Genomic DNA, 17,130 nt, shown 5'->3' on the forward strand with positions numbered 1-17,130 from the left:
GGCGGTTCACAGAATGAAATCGAGATATAAAACCACAAAATACCTAATAAAAATATAAACAACAACCCAATAGCCCCCCCCCCCCCAAAATAGGGAGGCCAGGGCTCCTGCGCCTTTAGTTAGAACCTGCCAAAGCCTCACAAAATATCAGGGATCATTTCTAGGGAATGCCTGTGCGGGAGAAGATGCCACGGTTTGAAAGCTGTGGGTGAAGCTACCACGAAGCGCCTCCCTTTCTGTATTTTTCCTATCGAGGCGAAAGGGCAGCGCTGGAAGTCACTGGGAGCCACTTTCACAGACAGGTTCGTGGAGCGGGATCCCCGGCGCTCAGGCAGGGCGCCAGAGGGGCGCGCGCCCTGATAGGGAAAGGGGGCGAGGCTGCGCGCGACCCCGGAGCCAGGCTTTCGCTCGAGGCGCCTTTCCGCGCGCGTCACTGGCCCGGCGGAGGGGGAAGACCCACTTCCCCACACAGGGGCACCACGCCTCCCCCGTGGCTTCCCGCACTGGCTCCTCCTCGCTTCCCTCCCCCGAAGCTGCTCCGAGGCGCCGCGTGCACTCGGGCGCTGAGACCGTGCGACCCGGAGGGAGCGCAAGGTAAGAAGAGCAGCGACGACCCAGGCTCCGGGGGCTACGCGCGCCCACAGGCGAAGGCGCCGAGCCCCGGACGGCGAAGGCGCGCCAAACTTCTACGGAAGTTTGGGTAGCAAAGAGGGAAACTCCGAGTGTGCATCGTGGACGGTGCTGCGTGCGCGCCGTATGCCAGCGTGTCTGCTTTCGTGTGCCTGATGGGGAGGCCGTCGCGCGCGCGCGCTATTTCTCCTCGGATATCGGGGAAGCTTGAGAAATGATTATTTTTGCATTTATACGTACCAGCTGTTGCTGGCCCGGTGCGTATAGAAGCAGGAACCCTGCGCAGAAACTTACAAGGCCCTCCAGCCCCCCTCTTGCAGCCTGAGTTTGAAAATTCAGTTGCCCCTTCAGCTTTGATGGCCATCTGCATTACTCATTTACTGCCCAGCATTCCTGCAAGATATAAATTCTTTCGAGCTTAAATTGACAGTATGCACACATCATGTTAAGGGCAGTCACGTGTTCCCCTGCCTGGATTTTGTATATCCTCTCTCCCTCCTATTTTACATCAACGCCACAAAAGGACATATTAGGCCATTTGGGGCAGTTTTTCTGAGGGTATGAAAGCACAGTCTGATGTGCAGCTTGTCTATTCTGTGAGATGCAGCACGGTAATATGTGTGCACTTTAACCGTGCAATCTACACACTGCTTCATACAAATCTAAAATACAGAGAAAACGCACACATGCATTTTGTACATATTAATGTACATGTGAAGGGCACCATGTCCTATGTAAGTGTGCTGTGCAATGTATTTTCTGTATGTATCTGCATTCCTTGCGGAGAAGTTTGCGTATGTAATTGTGTATTGGTCTCCTTCCCAAACAATGGCAGGAGCCAGAAATAACAAGCATATTCCTGTCACGTCAGAGCACATAATGCCGATTTCATTTATTACAGGATCCCCCCCCCCCCCGGGTTTGGCTTAATGTATTTAGTAGAATAAAATCATAGGAGGGCTTCCTCTGGTGACATATGCCATGAGTGTGTGAGAAAACAAAAAACAGTGGAAGCAGCGCTTGGGAAAAGCTGAATAGATTGTATCAGATTCCTGCCTCAGTTTACATCTTTAGTAGCTTGACCTTTGTTCAAGAAGAGTTGCCTAGAGACAAAGAACTGGTTTTAACATGGTTTCTGGTCTTAAGTAATAACCGCCTCTGAAGTTAATTAAAGGGATTTTTTTAAAAAACCAAACAAACCTTGATGCTCATATAGAAAAGGCCAGCCAGCTAGTAAGTTGCCTGCAGGAATCTAGAATTAACTTCTATGGGCTTTATGGATGCAAAAAATAAAAAATAAAATAAAAAAGTAATCTGAAGGCACTCAAATCAACTACGATCTTGCCATTAGCTTAAGTTCAAAGTAGAGCTTAAAATTTGCTTTAAATATTTACCGTATATCTTGCCTACCAACCGGAGCTTTTGAGGTAGCTTGCTACTGTTTCTTTTAAAATCAATAACAGTATACAAAAACCAGTACTAAATCATCCAATACAATAGTCTTTCAGCAGATAAAAAAGAAGAGGAAACTTCATTTTAAAAAACACAATTAAAGCCCCAGGTATATAACTTTTAAAAAAACAAAAACCACAACACCTGGTGCCTTAATAGAGTCCAAGTAGATTTTACAAAGATAGATTTCCACAGATGAGGTGCCATCATAGAAAAGGTGCCGCTCCATTAGCTACCCAGTTGGAAGCACCCAGAGCCCAATTGAGGTCCTTAATGGTTGGACAGCCTCAAAGTAGGGTAGGCAGTCCTTAAGATACTCAGCCCATTTGTGGCTCAGGGTGGTTCACAGCATAAAAGTACAAAATAGAACACCAAATACATAATAAGAACACTAAATTAGGCCTTTAGTGTTGTGGCATCTACTCTTAAATACCGGCATTAGACAGGCGCCATCTAAGATGTTTTTTCAGCATGTACTGAAGACCTTCTTCCAACAAGTTTTTAAAATACAGCCATACCTTGGTTCTCTAACAGAATGCGACTCCCAGAACCAAAAGCGCGGCTTCCAATTGGCTGCAGGAGCATCCCGTAGCCAATCGGAAGCCACGCCGGACGTTTGGCTTTCGGAAATTGTTCAAAAACCGGAACACTCACTTCCGGGTTTCGATCATTCGGGAGCTGATCTGTTTGGGAGCCAAGGCGTTTGCGATCCAGGGTATGACTGCAGAAGCTTCTTTCCCAGTCTATAACTGTATTGCAGATGTTTTTAATTTTTAATTTATTTATTGTTTGTGTTTGCCACCCTGGGCTCCTTTGGGAGTAAATAACATTAAAAAAGCAATAACATTACCGAGTTTGTAATACATCAACCCACATATAAATAAATCATTTTCTTAGAAATCAAAATCATCGTTTTGATTATGTGGGTGTTGGCTATATCGTGTAACGGTGAGATCCCATCCCATCCATATTTGACAACAAACTCCAGTGAAAGAAGCTTGACAAGCATAGGCAAGTAAATGTTTTCTAAGATAAGATTTCCAGAAATACCTGTTGTGGCTCTTGAAGGAGCTACATGATTTATTTAATAATAATAATAATAATAATAATAATAATAATAATAATAGGGAGACCAAAATGAATGAGAAAGGGAGAATGGGTAATATTATGTATGTGAGAGTTGATAATGTGTGGGAATTTGATAAAAGGCTGTGAGTGTTTGCACTTTGTTTTTCAGGGCTTCCAGAAAAAAAGGGAATTGCAGGGAATTAACTTAACCTTGACATGCCACTTCCAGCAGACACAAGCCAAGCCTATACCCCTCCAGACGGAGGATGGGGATGGGCGGTGGTCTTTGGAGCATTCATATCCATTGGATTTTCATATGCTTTCCCCAAAGGCATAGCAATCTTCTTCAAAGAAATCCAAGATTTCTTTGGCACGTCATACAGTGAGATTGCATGGGTGTCTTCAATTATGTTGGCAGCTACCTACGGAGGAGGTGAGTAAAACCAGAACAAAATGCTTTGATTTGACTTGGGAAGGTGAAGCAAGTCCACATTCACTTGAGAACAAGGGGCTGTTGGGATTACTTGAGGGGGGGGGAGAATGCTCATAATTGGTGTGTGAATATACTAGTAAGATACCCCTGACCTTTAGGTCCAGTTGTGGATGACTCTGGGGTTGCGCGCTCATCTCGCTCTATTGGCCGAGGGAGCCAGCGTTTGTCCACAGACAGCTTCCGGGTCATGTGGCCAGCATGATTAAACCGCTTCTGGCGAACCAGAGCAGCGCACCGAAATGCCGTTTACCTTCTCGTTGGAGTGGTACCTATTTATCTACTTGTACTTTGACGTGCTTTTGAACTGCTTGGTGGGCAGGAGCTGGGACCGAACAATGGGAGCTCATACAAATAAATAATTTAAAAACAAGTAAACATTGATAGAATTAAAACTATCTACGTATATAAAATCTGTTTAAAACATACAAATAATTACAATAAAAACAGCATGGCACCAACCCTTTAACTAAAAGCAGTCAATTCCCCTGCTGGAACAAGAAAGCCTTCACTTGCTGGCAGATGGAGAACAAGGAGGGAGCCAGTCTAGCTTCTCTAGGGAGGGAGTTGCAAAGTCCGAAGGCCCTTTCTGACATCCCACCAAGCTTGACTGTGAGGGTGGCGGGACCAAGAGAAGGGCGTCCCCTGAAGACCTCAAAACCCGGGCAGGTTCAAATAAGAGAGTACAGTCTTTCAGATAGCATGGACCTTAGCTGTGTAGGGCTTTATAGGTCAAAGTTCCAGGCACTTTGAATTGTGCCTGGAAACAGACCGGTAACCTGTGGAGCTGTTCTAATGAGGGCATCATGTGCTCCCTATAACCAGCCCTGGTCAGCAATCTGGCTGCTGCTCTTTGAGCCAGCTGAAGTTTCTGAACGCTTTTCAAAGTGTAGAGCCCATGACATGAATCAAAAGGGGGTGGTGGTGGAATGAATGTGCGCGTCACTGTGGCCAAATCAGACATCTCAAGGAATGCAGCTAGCACACTAGCTTTAACTGTGCAAATGCACTCCTGGCCATTGCAGAGACCTGGCCATCCATCCATGCTCAGGGCTGAGTTCAGGAGTATGCCCAAACTGCAAACCTGTGTATACAGGGGGAGTGTTACCCATCCAGCCCAGGCTGAATCCACATTCTTTGTTCTGATCAATAACCAAGGATGTCCAGGACTAACTGAGTTCCTTTTCAATAGTGCTCTCAAAAGAGTCACTGTAGATTTTGCATAGATTTTGCAGTTGTGCAAAACTGCAAAATTTTCAATTTTCAATGTAAATAATTAGTTGATGTCATTGATATGTGTCAAGGGCCAGGGTGTGGTCTCATAGAACAGTGTACCCAAGTTACATTTCAGCCTCTATTTTTCATCTGAAAAATGGGACAAATGCTATGCCACTTCATAGAAACACGATGAGAAGGCTTTGTAAAAAACATTTTGTACCACCAAAACCTTACACGAATTAACTACAATGTCATCTTGCCTACCTTTGACAATTTTGGAAGGGTTAGGTATTCTCTTCAAAAGTATTATTGTCAGCTAATAAAGCTCTGAATTTATTTCAAGAATTGCGATCCCTGCAGCCATTTTCTCTGTTGTGCAAGGTGATTTTCAGCATGTTCAGAAAAATCCAGATTTCTTTAGGCTTTTAGAAAACCTAAAGAAAATGGAATTGTTCATTTGCCATGTGGCTCTTACCACAAAATGATAGCAGGGTGTGTTTATGATTGTATTTAATTGCTTGCACTAGCAAGAATGAGTTTTCTCCAAATCCCTGTGTTATGTTTTTCTATAGCGCTGTATGTGCTGGTATGTCATTTCAAGACTGCATCTACAAAGCCCATTTCATCTTGTTCAAAGTGTGTTTTCTTCAGGGTTGCAACAAATTCAATTCACTTTCATGTGACTTTCCCCCCTTTTAATATTTTTATTGCCACATTCCTTATTTCTGCCACCCTTTTGGGCCTCTTAAAGTTGCTACCTAGTATACAACAATAAACTGCAAGATAAATACAAATTGTTATAGTTCTGTTTAAGGACAATATGATATGAAGCACAGGGAACCTAAAAACAGCTGGTTTAAGCATTTTTTAAAATCTCTCTATATATATAGATTTAAGAGACCTTGGTAATGCAACAGGGCACGGTGGAGTTAATGTTTGATTAAAGAGATTGTTCCAATTCTATGCTGCAATCTGTGTTGAAGCCAGAAATCCAGGGTGATGCAGTTATATCCACAGAGGGTTATTGCGTGTGTAGAACATATAAAGTGGGGATGAATTATTTGTGTTTCCTCTTACCCTGGATACATTGACCCTGAACCCGTGACCAGAATCTGCACTTGAAAATAGGCTTCCCTGTGCAGATATGCTGCTGTAGCAAGAGTGCAAAGAGCAGCTGGGCCAGGGGCCATTTCTAGGCGCATGCCTCTCTTTGTCAGTCCTTCCCCCACCCACAATCCTGCCCCTGTTGTCTAGGTCTGATCACATTTTAAGCAGGAAAGGGCAGGGCAGGCAGGGGGAATCAGTGAGTGCACTGGTAGAGGCTTCTTGGTGTGTGCAAAAGTTTCCTGAATTTGATTGATGATGTTGAATACAGTAGCTGGAGTCACAACTCGCTTCCTCCAGAGCATCATGCTTCTTCTTCTTCTTTGGCGATCACTTGTAGCCGAGTAAGATTGTCTTCCATAAACATGGTTTTAACAATAAGTCCGTAAGTGTCTGTGGAGGCCAATTCTGGACCCACATGACCTTCCACAGTGGGGACATTGGTTTCCGGGACGGAGTTCATCACGGTGTGGATTTGCCAAGCATCTTAACACGTTTCTCCCTTGCGTCCTGAATTCGAGTGTCTTCAAAGCCCATGACACCTTTGGTAAAGGCTGTTCTCCAACTGGAGCGCTCGCAGGCCAGTGTTTCCTAGTTGTCAGTGTTTATGCTAGTGTGCTATGGAATCAAGATCACGTGGGCCCTTCCTTACGTCTCTTTAGGCTCCAGGCAAAAACATTCCTCTCATGCCAGACCTTTGGCTATTCCATGGTCTTTTAAACTTAAGTATGTGTGGGATATTGTTTTTGTTTGTTCCTGTTGGGTATTTTTGAGTTTTTATATTGTAAACAGCCCTGTGATCCTTGGAAGAAAGGTGATATAGAAATCAAACAAATAAGCAAATAATCCATGACACTTGGACTGTTCAGAAAAAAAACAGAGAGAGGCCTGCACTGCTGCGATGCTAATTTAGCATTAACTCTGAAGTGCAAGAAGCAGCGTCACAAAGAAAGTAAGAAGGAGAACCCAAAATTTTGCACAACATTTAATCAGTGACTCCCCCCGCCCCGCAAATGACCATGATGAAACTTTTTAAAAAGCCACTTGTCATGTTGGGGGGGGGGTTGTTGGGGTGGTAGCTGTGACTCCAACAGAAATTGCTCTGCCCCTGCATGACAATTAGGATTAGGGGACAAAAGCTGTTGCTGACATTTTCTAAGCCTGTTTGCCATTTGGGCCAATGAGGTGAAACACCTGGGGAGGGGACAAGAAAAAGATGGTGGGGGGAGAGAACACAAACAAACAAAGAAGCAGGAAGATTGTCATCATCCCACACTCTGTTTGTTTGTTTTTCTCGAAGAGAAAAAGTGAACAGATGATTGGGTAATAGGGACGCAGGTGGCGCTGTGGGTTAAACCACAGAACCTAGAGCTTGCCGATAAGAAGGTCGGCGGTTTGAATCCCTGTGACGAGGTGAGCTCCCATTGTTCGGTCCCAGCTCCTGCCAACATAACAGTTCGAAAGCACATCAAAGTGCAAGTAGATAAATAGGTACCGCTCCGGTGGGAAGGTAAACGGTGTTTCCGTGCACTGCTCTGGTTTGCCAGAAGTGGCTTAGTCATGCTGCCCACATGACCCAGAAGCTGTACGCCGGCTCCCTTGGCCAGTAAAGCAAGATGAGTGCTGCAACTCCAGAGTCGTCCGCGACTGGACCTAATGGTCAGGGGTCCCTTTACCTTTATATTTCTATACCCTTTATCAAAACAACTGGGCCCATTCTCCTTTTCTTTGGGATGCACTTCTGAATGCTCAGCCCATTGAAGTAATGCAATGTGTCCCCACTCAGGATACATTTCCTGAAGCAGTGACAGCAAAACAGTGAAGCAATGGCTGCAAGTAGGCATATGACCATTGTTGAGATGCCTGAAATGACAACCTTCACAACAAATTTCAACATAGCATTTCACTGTAGAGAAAGAACTTTCACAAATGCTAGACACTTCTTATACCAACACTGTATTTTGGGCGGTGCGGGCGGTTCCCCTCCACAGTTTGCTGAGCTGAGTGGCCCAAAATTGAGAAGATCCATAATTGAGAAGATCCATTTTGGGGCACCAAATTTTGGCGTTGCACAGTGCGCCATATTATGAAATATTACAAAAGTCTGTCCCTACTTATAGTGTGGAAATACAAGCATATTGTATATTGAAGCCGCTGAGTAATAATCAGTCACAGTGCAGGGGTATGTTTCATAATAATAATAATAATAATAATAATAATAATAATAATAATAATAATAATTTATTATTTATACCCCGCCCATCTGGCCGGGTTCCCCCAGCCACTCTGGGCGGCTTCCAAAAAAACAGAAATTCTAAAATACAGAAATCAAGGCCTAATGCACTAATCTAGGTATGATAACCAAATACAGGCCCCAAAACAACCAAGAGTCTGATGACTATTTTTGAAAATTAAACATTTGATCTGATACTTCATTCAGAGCAAATGGAAAAGAAGGAGGAGGAGGAGGAGGAGAAGAAGAGTTTGGACTTGATATTCCACCTTTCATTCCCCTTTGTTGTCGTCGTTTAGTCGTGTCCGACTCTTTGTGACTCCATGGACCAGAGCATGCCAGGCACTCCTGTCTTCCACTGCCTCCCACAGTTTGGTCAAACTCATGTTGGTAGCTTCAAGAACACTGTCCAACCATCTTGTTCTCTGTCATCCCCTTCTCCTTCTGCCCTCCATCTTTCCCAACATCAGGGAGTCTTCTCTTCTCATGAGGTGGCCAAAGTATTGGAGCCTCAGCTTCAGGATCTGTCCTTCCAGTGAACACTCAGGGCTGATTTCCTTCAGAATGGATAGGTTTGATCTTCTTGCAGTCCATGGGACTCTCAAGAGTCTCCTCCAGCACCATAATTCAAAAGCATCAATCCTTCGGCGATCAGCCTTCTTTATGGTCCGGCTCTCACTTCCATACATCGCTACTGGGCTAACAATCTCCTTTCCCTTCCCCCGCTCTGTGAGGTGAGTGAGGCTGAGAGACGTCAGAGAAGTGTGACAGGCCTAAAGTCACCCAGCAGCTGCATGTGGAGGAGCAAGGAAGTGAACCCGGTTCACCAGATTACGAGTCCACTGCTCTTAAGCACTACACCACGCTGGCTCCCCTGGATAATTGCTGTTTGCCTCTCCTTGGCTCCCTGAAATACACATGAAATGTTACAACAGTTTCTGCCTGACTTCTGGCTTTTGGCCATTCTCTTTCCCTCCCTCAACATCATATAATGTGGCATTTCCTAATTTCATACAACAAGAGAGCAGAAGGGGATGCCTGGATATTGGCTAGTAAATTTCTACTTTACTTGTATATAGTTGAATATGCACAGCTATGGTATATTTTCTCAGCAAGGCTGCTCAGGTTTTTTTTAAAAAAGAATTTGTATGCACCGCTGTAAGATAATATAGGAGGAAAAACAATTATGATGAATAAGTGCTGTATATCAATTGCCAAAACGCGAGTGATGCAATTTTGCGCTGATTTATGCCAGCTGATGCTGGCTTGTCTTTGAGTGCTGTGCTGGGTGGAGGAGAAGCTGATGTTCAGTCTGATAATAATAGCTTTCATTTGCAGATAGCATAGATGTGCTTGCCTTCATTTCTTCCTCATGATCCTCATTACAGAGGCACTCTGCCGTTGGACGTCACTGTATGCATGGCGTGCTATCTACTCCTCCTTTGTTTTGCGAACAAGGCAGAACAAATCTATTTGCCTGAAGCTATTTTCACAAGCAGCATTTGAAGCGATGTGCAAATCATTAGGGGACCTAATGTTAACCATTGCGAGCTTTGTTGAGGATATATAATCCCAAGTCGTGGCTACATTTGATGAAAGCTGAGAAATTTGTATCCGTTTGGGGAGGAGGAAGGCCGGCACCCAGTTTGCAAGCCACAGTTTGCAATGTTATCATCTTCATTGGGCTCACCTGTAAGATCAGGGAGGAATTTAAGGGCACTGGAGCTTTAAAAAAGCATGGTGTTGTGTTTGCCGAATGGGATCTTCACTCTGATGAAAAGCCATTTTCAAGTCTGGTGGGACTCCACACAATGGTTGTGGTGCTGCAGGGAACTGAAGAGGAGAGGAGTCGGTGCGACGTACCTCCCTTCTCTATTACTAGCAGTGTGCAGAAGGAATTCAGTTATTGTTCAAACAACCCACTATTCCTTCTTTCTCCCAAATAAACTCCCTGTTTTTATATGGGTTTGCTAGTAGCGTACAGTTCCAGCTTTCCAAATAACGTGGCTCTGTATCCTCAAAAACTCCAGGCAAATGTTACAGGAACAGTCTTGTGCCCTCAGTAAGGTTTCCCTCTCAACTCAGGTTCACCTCAGCAGCTGTTGCCTCAGCACTTAAGCTACTTCAAGGCACTCTTTCCCTCCACTTGCCTCCCCTGAGATACAAACTATCCACCTGCTCCTCAGGCTTAGTTTTATCTCCCCTCTTCAGTCACCACCCTTTTGAGTTTAGATACGTTGCTGGAATAAGGAGGAACATCCGATTTAACACAACATAGATGAAAGCTTTATTTAACTGGAGAACATGTATATTTCTTTATGGTTTCATTTATATAAATTCTTAGTTCATCATCTTCTTTTCATATAAGACAGACTCGTTAATACAGCTCCTGCATACCTCTCTAACACTCTACTCTCCACAACCACCACCCGCTCCCGCTCCCAAAACCCTCTCAACAGAATTAACGGCTACCCATCCCCTTTAAACCAGTGGCTGTCCCGCCCCTCATGGAATGGAATGCGTCAATCAACTAAGAGGCTGGGTTTAACACTTAACACCCTGGAGTTTTACTCAAGCCAGCCCAATCCGTCACAGTCGGCAACCTCCCCATGTGCAAGCAGCAGTGCTTTCCATTCGCACGTGGGGCACTGTACACTCATACATCGGTTTAAGTACGCTTCGGTTTGAGTACTTTCAGTTTAAGCACTCCGCGGACCCGTCTGGAACGGATTAATCCACTTTCCATTACTTTCAGTGGGAAAGTTCGCTTCAGGTTAAGTACGCTTCAGGTTAAGTACGGACTTCCGGAACCAATTGTTGAACTTAAACCGAAGTACCACTGTATATCGAAGCCATTCACTAGCATAATTAAAATTGTTAAACAATGTCAAGTCTGTGTTGAACCTCTGAAAGTTTCAGAAAGTTCTCAGATTCATTTAACTTTCATCACATGAGCAATTCTATTAAAATCATGGGACTAATCCCAAGTTGAGCATTAAAACAAACAACTTTTTCAGGGAAAGTGTCTCACTCTAGGGGTTTTTCTTCAGCTTGTCTCTTCCCCCTTTTAAATGCTATGTTCCTAGCCTTCATGGTCTCAGAGAACAATTTGCAAACATGCGACATTGTTGGCTAAAACGATGGCATGTTAAAGGGGACCAGAGTTACCTTCTACCGTGTTTCTCATATTATAAGTCATGTCTTATATTTATTTTTTTCTCAAAAAAACACAACATGGCTTATTTTCAAGGGATGTCTTATTGAGCTGCGGCTCCAGCCAGCTCCCAGGCTTCGCGCGCTGCCTGCTAAGGCTCCTGCCGGCTGCCGGGGCTTATCAGGAGCGCGCTTTGAGCTGCGGCTCCAGCCAGCTCCCGGGCTTCACGCGCTGCCCACTAAGGCTCCTGCTGGCTGCTGGGGCTTGCCGATAGTGCGCTTTGAGCTGCGGCTCCAGCCAGCTCCCGGGCTTCGCGCGCTGCCCGCTAAGGCTCCTGCTGGCTGCTGGGGCTTACCGATAGTGCGCTTTGAGCTGCGGCTCCAGCCAGCTCCCGGGCTTCGCGCGCTGCGCGCTAAGGCTCCTGCCGGCTGCCGGGGCTTATCAGGAGCGCGCTTTGAGCTGCGGCTCCAGCCAGCTCCCGGGCTTCGCGCGCTGCCTGCTAAGGCTCCTGCTGGCTGCTGGGGCTTACCGATAGTGCGCTTTGAGCTGCGGCTCCAGCCAGCTCCCGGGCTTTGCGCGCTGCGCGCTAAGGCTCCTGCCGGCTGCCGGGGCTTATCAGGAGCGCGCTTTGAGCTGCGGCTCCAGCCAGCTCCCGGGCTTCGGGCGCTGCCCGCTAAGGCTCCTGCCGGCTGCCGGGGCTTTGCTTAGCAGGGTCCCGATCCTTTGTTCTTTGCCCGCCGCGGCTCCTGCCGGCTGCCGGGCTTTGCGCGGCTTGAGCTGCGGGTCTAGCAGGGTCCCGGCGCCGCGCGCTGAGGCTCTACCGTAGCTGGGCTTCGCACTGAGGCTCCTGCTGCAGCTCTTGCTGTGCGTGCTGCAGCTCTTGCTGGCTCCCACTCGGACGGAGCTCCACGTGGCAGCGGCATCCAGTTCCGAGGAGGCATCTTCCTTTTCTTCTTACGGTACCGTATTTTGCACAGACCTGCTCCCACCACAACCCGGTACTGCTACGTCTTATTTTCGGGGTATGCCTTATATTTCGCCAGGTCATGAAAATCCTGCCATGCCTTATTTTTTAGGGATGCCTTAAAATATGAGAAACACGGTAACCGTCAGAAAGTGAAATTTACTGAACTAGTGGTTTTCAGTTTCTTTTCGTACCAATCTATCCCAGTTCATGGGGTCTGAACTGCCAGGGACTGATGAGGAACAAGACCTTGGGGTCATAGTGGATGGTTTGATGAGGAAGATGTTGACCCAGCATGTGGCTGCCGTGAAAAAGGCAGATCCTGTACTAGGGATCATTAGGAAAGCAATTGAAAATTAAAAAATACTAATATAATTTTTATATGCCTGTTGTTTTTGTCCATGGAGTTTTCTTGGCAGAGATACTGGAGTGGGTTGCCAGTTCCTGCTCCAGGTGGATCACATTTAGTCAAAACTCTCCACTATGACCTGTCCATCTTGGGTGGCCCTGCATGGCATAGCTCATAGCTTCTCTGAGTTATTCAAGCTCCTTCGCCACGACAAGGCAGTGATCCATGAAGGAGAAGGGGATGACAGAGGACGAGATGGTTGGACATCCCATGGACTGCAAGAAGATCAAACCTATCCATTCTGAAGGAAATCAGCCCTGAGTGCTCACTGGAAGGACAGATCCTGAAGCTGAAGCTCCAATACTTTGGCCACCTCATGAGAAGAGAAGACTCCCTGGAAAAGACCCTGATGTTGGGAAAGATTGAGGGCACAAGGAGAAGGGGACGACAGAGGATGAGATGGTTGGACAGTGTTCTCGAAGCTATAAACATGAGTCTGACCAAACTGCGGGAGGCAGTGGAAGACAGGAGTGCCTGGCGTGCTCTAGTCCATGGGGTCACGAAGAGTCAGACATGACTAAACGACTAAACAACAACAACAATATAATTTTTAGAACTCTATGGTGTAACCACATTTGGAATAGTGTCTCCCGTCTGGGTCATTTCACCTTAAAAGGGATATGGTGGAGTTGGGAAAAGTTCAGAAAAGAGTGACAAGAATGATCAAGGGAATGGGGCAATCCCCCTTTGAGAAAGTTTGCGACTTTTTAGTATAGTTAAAAGGTAAAAGGTGGCATGATAGAAGTTTATAAAATTATGAATGGTGCAGAGAAAGTGTATAGAGAAAGGTTTTTCTCCGTATCACATAACACTAGAATTCGTGGACATCCAATGAAGCTAAATGTTGAAAGGTTCAAGAAACGTACAAAAATACTTCTTCATGCTGTGCATAAGCTATGTAATTTGCTCTCACAGGATGACCATGAACTTGGATGGATATAGAAGAGCATTGGAGACATTCAGGGAGGATAAGGCTATCAGTGCCTACTGATGGCTATACTTTGTCTCCATTGTTGTAGTCAGTAACCTTCTGAATACTAATTTCTGGAAACCATAGAGAGGTAGAGTGCTCTTGTGCTTGGCCCCTGCATGTGGCAGGCCACAGTGAGAACAGGATGCTGGACTAGATGGGCCTCTGGCCTGATCCAGCAGGTTTTCCTTAAGTCTGTACCCAATCTCTATGGTAAAAAAGGAATTCTTCTTCCAGATTCACAAAGATTCTCCTACAGGCTTAATAAAGCTCAGTCACAGGGCTGCTGTGTTTCTTCTAACATGTAGTTCTGCCCTAACAAAGGAACGTCTTTGTGAACAATGTTCTATAAAGGAAAAACAACTAGCTTCTACAATCCTGTACATACTTACTAGCCGCAATCCTGTGCATACTTACTTGGACCAGATGAACCTTTTGGTCTCTTCCAACTTTACAATTCTATGTGATTGTATGAACTAAATCAGGTTTACTTTTGAGCAGACATTTTCAGGATTGCACTGTGAACCAAGCAAACTTAATTTTGGAGTTTTCATTCTCAAGCAAGGAACATATTCTCAGGCATTGGGCTGTAGGTCACTCTACTGCACCTAGGAAGCTGGAAGCTGACAGTTGACCTTGAGCATTTTCATCCAAAACTTCATAACTATGCTTTATTATTCAGCTGCTACTATAAATTACAGTGGCAGGTACAGAAAGCCCATTCTAACTGGGGCATAAATAAAGCATTAAAATAATGCACCTCATTCTTTAGCCCATTGAAAGACGTGTCTGAGGATTCAGCTTAGCATTCAGAGATCTGCTTCAAGTTCCACTGACATTAAAGGTAAAACAGTGAATATTTGCAGATCAAAATGACACATTTGTTTTATTTAATGCATATTTGGAATTTTGCTACTCCAGGTATACATTTCTGTTGCTGCACTAAAAAAAAATCATATGGGCATTCCTAATTCCCTTATAATTGATATGTACATTTATTCCTATTTGAAAGCCGATTTCAAATAGATTTGCTTTATTATAATACTGCATTTCCTTTGCTTTTGTATGCAAATCAAAGTTTTGGTTTGCAACAGTAGTGTCTGGAATCTGGAATCTTTTTTTAAAAAAAATTAAGTCACACAGATTTAGGTAAGTTTCTTACCTAACACAGTTATGATTAACAATAACAATAGCACTATCAATTCAGGCGAAATGTTCCTGTGTTTTGACGCTGCACTACAACCATAATTTTGCCTTTCACTGTGGCTGTCAAGGTCACTGGACAGGAATATAACAGCCAGTGGCAGAGGAACCCTCTCCGGCACCCGGGGCGACGCAGCCCATACAGACTGCCATGTGCACCATCCCGTACTGACTGCACATGTGCGGCATACTGCACGTGCGCAATCCGTACGGAATGCCGCACATGCGCAGTCCTTACAGACTGACACAGTGGCTGTACGGGCTGCCGCACAAGCGACATCCCGTATGGAGTGCGCATGTGCAGCAGCCTGTATGAATGCCGTGCAAGAGGCAGCTCGTACGGACGCTGCGTGAGCGGCGCCCATACAGACTGCGTGTGCCCTCAGCCGCTCTACAGCTGGGGGGAGGCAGGGGCCATCTTGTCACCCCTCCCAGAGTGGCACCCGGGGCTTAAAATATAATATGAACTAGCAATGGAGAGGAAGGTCATGCAGGGCCGTAGCTAGGGGGTGTTTCCCAGTCTCTCTTTAAGAAGCACAGTGGGAAAAGCTCCAAATTGTATCTCTTGATTATTAAGGAGCACAGCAAAAAACAGGAACTTACCCAAGCAAGTGGAGTCTGACTCTGTTCATGTACGTTTTTCCTTCTTCCCACAGTTCTGCATCTTCTTCCTCTAAACCTTTCCTTCCTCTTAGGCTTCTTGCTCCCCACACCTGAGCCGCTCATAGACCAGATCAAACAACTGTCTTCTAAGTAGGATTGGCACTAGGGATGGTGTTCACTGCTGTGTCTCTGCTTGTTTAGTGCTCGTGGTTCTCATCATGCTGGTTTGGTTTGTGCTAATACCTGGTCTGCTTTAGTAGTATGGGCTTGGTATATCTATAGACCATGAACTTGACTGCTGTTGAGCTTTAGCCTGTTGAGGTTCAGCTCAAAAATACTGTGACTTATTTTGACTCCACTGGAAATCATCTGGCCCCAGGACACACAACACTGACATAGGAGAATGGTGTGTTTCTAAAAATTTCTTTTGATATTGTATATTCTGTATTCTCTAGTAAGATAACGCAGTTGCTTTAAGGCTGTTAATTTCGCCTCCACAAATAAATAACATTTGATATTCTACATTATTATTTAAACCCCGCCTCCAGTCCCCTGCACCTGAACCAGCCCACCTCCCCATGGGATCATTTCGTTTCTTTCAGGCAGTGAGTTTAGCAGAGCTTATGAGGTTAAACTCGGAGAAGGAGAACAGTGGTGACCATTTGGGAGTTAAGAATTTATTGAAGACTGCTCATGAGCTCTTGCATTTGAAGCAGGAGATGAGTTTGTGCACAAATGTGCAAGCTCCATCAGAGCTTGCACTTCTCACTATTAATTAACTTTATCCCTATCCCTCGTCAGCGCTGCCACTAATTTTTACCTAGCATGCTGTCACTGGATTTAGCGGAGACCCTGATTTCTTTAAGGCAAGACACATCTGTTCTGTTAAGGGTGGAGACTGACAGAAACAATCTGGAGGCATGGGTGTAGCCAGGATTTTTGTTAGGGGGCAGAACCTCAGATTTGTATTGATATGTGTTGATTTAGGGGGGGGGGAAGCTGCCCCCTGCCTCCCCCTTGGCTACACTCATGTCTGGAGGTGGACCGCTTTCAACCTCATGGGCACTATTTAAAACAAGTGGTGTAAAAATGCAGGAACCCGAGTGATCTCATAGAAGTGTTATAATGAGATTGCACCTTCCAGACCTTATACTAGTTGTACAAGCCATTCATTCCTGCGTTTTATCATTCTATGATGTTTTTATTATATTTCTGGTGTACGCTGCCGCAATATTTTCATTTTGAGTTGGTGGTTTATAAACGCCCTTGTAAACAAATGTTAGTAGGATTGTATATTTTGCATGTAGAAGAAGTCAAGACCAATCTTTGGCAGTTTAAAGGGCCCAGTTAGCAAGTGGTGGTTAGCAGACAGCAGGCTGCTTGACATTTTGGAGAGCTGCCGTCAGCTAGGCAGACAGTTGGTCTGACATGATCTAAGGCCGCTTCCAGGACAAATTCTGGACATTGAAAGACAAGCTCATATTTTCCAGTTGATAACAACCCAGGTTGTTCACCTGCTTCAATTCCCACCCCTATATTAAAGGGTAAAAAATGGCAGGCTGGAGTTGGCATTATAGTAAGTAAAAGAACCTTTAGTCATCTCAGTCACCAATCCAGAGAAATTTGCACCCC

General features: G+C 45.2%; 1 protein-coding gene across 2 annotated transcripts in view; it reads left to right on the top strand.

Annotated features, from left to right (window-relative positions):
- Positions 1–209: 209 nt before the first annotated feature.
- LOC118080058 (monocarboxylate transporter 2-like) overlaps positions 210–17,130 on the top strand; it is a 30,833-nt gene continuing 13,912 nt past the window's right edge. The window contains exons 1-2 of one of the 2 annotated variants that reach the window (XM_060271327.1): positions 210–302; positions 3,320–3,583. In XM_060271327.1, coding sequence (XP_060127310.1) covers positions 3,367–3,583 — 217 coding nt within the window. In that variant the 5' untranslated portion in view covers positions 210–302; positions 3,320–3,366. Of the gene's footprint in view, positions 303–436; positions 595–3,319; positions 3,584–17,130 lie in introns of those variants that run through there. The other variant, XM_060271326.1, reaches the window with a different exon arrangement.

Source organism: Zootoca vivipara, chromosome 2, assembly GCF_963506605.1.
Source record: "Zootoca vivipara chromosome 2, rZooViv1.1, whole genome shotgun sequence".
Taxonomy (NCBI): domain Eukaryota; kingdom Metazoa; phylum Chordata; class Lepidosauria; order Squamata; family Lacertidae; genus Zootoca; species Zootoca vivipara.